A 4,269-nucleotide genomic window follows, 5' to 3' on the forward strand; every position below is an offset into this window, starting at 1 on the left:
GCCTGTGTACTGACGTAGTACTCAATACTCGAGCGAGTGTAACACACATATGTGTCCCGCAATAAACGACACCACAGGCGCGCGATACACGCGCCAGACGAGTCCGATGTCTGCATGTACATGTCCGACATTTACAACTTCACCACGGTTGCGTGGGTCCGTGGGGTCCCTATCACCAACTGTCATCACTCCCCGAGCATTCCTGATCCTCTTCGTCGTCGCTCTCGTCGCCTTCGCCGTCCCGGCCTTCAAGCACCTCGGTCACGCCATCGCCCGTGTGGACAACGATGCGAGCGTCTTCGCTGTCCTTGGCAAGGCGACGCATCTCGCGGCGCAGGCGCTCCCAAGGGTACTTGCGGCCATTGTCGGAGAGGTTGAAGATGCGCAGATGTTCAGAACAGCAGAAGAGCTGAACAATGGTCTCGGGGTCGATGCAGGCGTAGAAGGCGTCGTAATGAGAAGAGAGGTCGAGCTGGCGCAGCTGGGAGAGCCTCAATTGGCCCAAATGATCGCCATTGGCCTCAACCACCTCCTCGCCGTATTCATAGGCATTACGTAGGCAGCCGGAGAGGTTGAGAGCCCGCAGCCCCGTGAGGCAGCTGAACACACTGAGCGCCTCTGGGTCAAGCGGCTCATCCGGACTCAGATGCACTGAGCGAAGCGTGCCTTTCAGTGGGAGGAGGGCCAACAAGTCGTCCTCCACCACTGATCGACGGATCGAGAGCTCGCTCAGCCGCGTGCACGCGGCGAGCCGTACGCGCGGGAATGGCTGTCCACCCCGGATCGTGAGTCGATTGGCCAGCGCGCACACGGCGTCGCTCGCCGCCTCGTCGAGCGCAAAGCCAGCGATGTCGAGGCGCGCGAAGCCGCCTGTGCGTGCGAGCGGCTCGAGGACCGAGAGCGGTTGTGGCGAGCGGCCGTCGGCCTCGACGTGAAGCAGCTCCAACTGCTGGCAAGAGGCGAGTCCCGAGAGGGCCGCCACAGACACTCCCTCCGGCAGGAGGGCCACACGGAGTGTCGCGCAGCGTTCGAGCTCTTCCCACGGTGCGTTCTGTCTGCCATCGTCCACGCGAGGCCCGTGGCCACTGATGCCATGCCTCGGGGCCCACGGCGCCGTCATGTCGAGCCAGAGGAGCGAGGTGGCCAACGCACGCAGCAGAGCCTTCAGTTCGTCCGCACTCGCCTCGCCGGAGCAAAAGTGCATCCGGAGGGCGCGCAGGTTGGGGCAGTGCTCTGTGAGTGCACGCAGCACGCTGCCATCGACCGCGCACTCCGAGAAGGCGACGCACGTCAGAGAGGCGCCGCAGCGTCGAAGGCACTCGACGAGATCGGCGGAGGTGAGGCAGGAGGTGCAGTGGAGGAAGAGGGCTCGCACGCCGTTGCGGCACGCGCTCATCAGCTCGTGCCGTTGGAGCAAATTGGCTCCGTTCCGCGGGTCCTGAAGGTCCATGTGGACGGTGTCAACGATGGTCGTGTCCCCTGTGTACTGCCACCAGTGGCGCGGTGGCAGCCAGTGCCGCAGCCACTTGACCTCCCGTGGAGCGGCCTCGTCTTGGTACTGCGGTGCGCGCCCATCCAAGACGAGCGCGAGCATCGAGTAGTGCTGGTCGGAGACGCGGTGGAGCATTCCCAGGAAGCCTGGTGGATAGTCGGACGGCCGGTGCGTCGTGGAGCCGAAGCGGCACGGCGTGGCCGTCCATCGGTGCTCTCCCGCCAGCCGGGCGTCGTAGAGCGGGCCCGCAAATACCAGCGGAGCGCTCGCTTTGGCCCCAGCGCGGCGGAGGACCGCCACCATCGGGCAGTCCGCCGCGCCGTTCTCGATCGCTCTGGACAGCGGCGTCGTACCATCTTCCATGGGTGCGTCCACGTCAAACGGAGGGGCACCGGCAGGCCGAGGCGTCTCGAGCAGCACGCGGGCAAGCGCGGCGTCGCCCTCCTCTACAACGAGGTCAAGAGGGGTGTAGCCCTCCTCGTCCCGCAGCCGCATGTCGCACGTAGTCTCTCCCACGAGGAACTTCGCCACGACTGGGTGCGACCGATCCTTGAAACACGCGAGGTGCAGAGGCGTGAGGCCCTGGCTTCCAGGCGCATCGGGCCACGCGCCGTGCGCGATCGCATCGCGCACCATCGCGACGTCTCCCCTCTCCGCCGCGGCACTCATCTTCCGCTCCCATTGCTGCTGGCGCACAGGAGCGAGCGCGGTGGCATCGGCGGTGGCGGAGGCGGTGGCGGCGGAGGCACCGCTCATACGGATCACCGTCCCACGTCGCTGAAGTGTGCACATGACATAGACACCACGCCAGCTCGCCGCGCTGCCCGGGCCGTATCGGGAGACCACTTCGACGCCTCGAATCGTCTTCGTCGCCTCCGGCGTGGGCTGCTTGAGCTGATACCACGGCATGCTGCTTGGCTTTCCTACTGCTCGCCCATCGCTCCAGACTTGCTTGGTGAGCTTGCCATCGAGGGTGGAGAGGGCGACGACCACATCACTGCCTTGCGGGTTGAGCGATTGGAGCTCGACCACCGAGGCCGACGACAGCCCGCCGCCCGTCACGTGTACGTCCATTTCCGTACATCCACACACCGAGAAGCGCACCACCGCCTCGGCGTCCTCAGGCTGGCCATCGGGATTGGTCTCCGCGAGGTAGGTCGCGATGCTGCGCGCCTTCGCCGTTGCGCCTGTGAGTGTCAGACCTGTTGGTGCCTCGGAAAGCGCCGACTTGAACGTACCATCGACCTCAGGGACGACGCGCGCAACCTCCGAAAAGAAGAAAGAGTCTTCTGCACGCCAGCCAGAGGTGCCGCTCACGGGAGCCGCCATGCGCTTAAGTCGCTCTGGCTTCAAAGCGACCACCTCACCACCGATGGCCACACCATAGCGGCCACTGTCTTGCACGGAGGTCACGATCGTGCCGACACGTCCGTTGAGCTCAGGTCGTGATGCCAGACCATCAACCTTCACGTGGACGCCCAGCGTCAGCGTACTCGTGTCACCTGAAAGCGGCTGATCGTCGATGCTCATGGGCTCCGGGGCCATACCTGAGCCACCGTATCTGCGTCTCTTTCCCACCCTGGCGGCGCGGTGGGCATGCGCACGGCCAGAACCCTCTGCTCTGCGTCAGGAGAGGAGCGAACCACGAGCCGCAGCTTGGAGCCGGCGGCGCTGCGCACTACTTGCCTTCTTTTTATCTGATAGTACTAGCACTCGCCAGTTCGCACCTGTGTCGAGCCTGTGTGCTGTGAGAGAGAGTTGCCTTGTTTAAATTCTTTTATCTTTGGCCTTGTGATTCTTTTTTATCTTTCGCCGTCCTTCTCGTGCCGCCAGTTCCCGTGGACATCGGTCATCGCGCAAAAAGAGTTTAGTGTCAGCCGTGCCCAGTGTCGTGCGCAAAAAGAACTTATGGTCCGCGGCTCCGCGTCTCTGCTGCGGCTGCGAGAGGGGCTGTGGTCGCGGCGGGGAGAGCCGCTGTGCAGCGTGGACGCGCCTACACCGCTCTTGCTCCGCTCGCCACCTCTCGCAAAGGTCCAAAGCCATAGCCACCACCTCCTCCGGCTCGGCATGGAGGACCCGTCGCCAGACGACGCAGGGCAGAAGACGGTGAGCTGAGGCCGAGCAGACGTGCAGGGCGAGACGAGGGAGGGAGCAGGACTTTGCGGAGATCAGCAGGAGGATGTACGAAGAGATTAGGAGCAGCAGGGACCCGAGGGACCATGTGGAAGACGGCTAGTGCTAGTCCCCCATCGGGAGGACGACCCCGGAGCGGCCGCACACTGCTCGGTACCCCCCCTGCACATCTAAAGCCATCGCTGCTGCTGGGGGGGGGGGTCTGACCCCCCCAGCAGCAGCGCTCTGCTGCTGGGGGGGGGGGGGGGTCCCGACCCCCCCAGCAGCAGAGCGCACGGACCCAGCTCTCCCCCGCCTCTTTGCCGCCGCCCCGCCACCCTCCACCCTCGGCTCGTGTTTGAGCGGTACGCTCGAGGCGGTTGTGTTCACCGCGCCTTCGAGCCCAATACACCTTCGTCTTGTCGAGTGCTGGCATTTTACTAAAGACTTGTGACCATGTGAGTCTACCTTTACCTTCCACACATAGATAGCGCGTATAGTGAGCCAGCCACTCACTCGGGCGTCTCGCTGACGTTGATCGATCAGCGCTGATCTCCCTAGCCTATCGGCCACCCGCTCGATCCTCGGATCGCTCGCTCGTCGCAAATCGATCGACTGAGCTGTCCGCAAGCGGCTGCCTTTTCTTTTTTCGAAAACGCCTGGGC

At 64.2% G+C, this 4,269-nt stretch overlaps 1 protein-coding gene across 1 annotated transcript; it reads right to left on the bottom strand.

Annotated features, from left to right (window-relative positions):
* Positions 1–172: 172 nt before the first annotated feature.
* Positions 173–3,561, bottom strand: EMIHUDRAFT_114677 (hypothetical protein; the record flags this gene model as incomplete). The annotated part of the gene is made up of 2 exons (XM_005779780.1): positions 173–2,994; positions 3,513–3,561. The coding sequence occupies 2 exons, from the start codon at positions 3,559–3,561 to the stop codon at positions 173–175; spliced, it is 2,871 nt and encodes a 956-aa protein (XP_005779837.1).
* Positions 3,562–4,269: the final 708 nt, after the last annotated feature.

The sequence above is a fragment of the Emiliania huxleyi genome (assembly GCF_000372725.1).
Source record: "Emiliania huxleyi CCMP1516 unplaced genomic scaffold EMIHUscaffold_227, whole genome shotgun sequence".
Classification (NCBI taxonomy): Eukaryota; Haptophyta; order Isochrysidales; family Noelaerhabdaceae; genus Emiliania; species Emiliania huxleyi.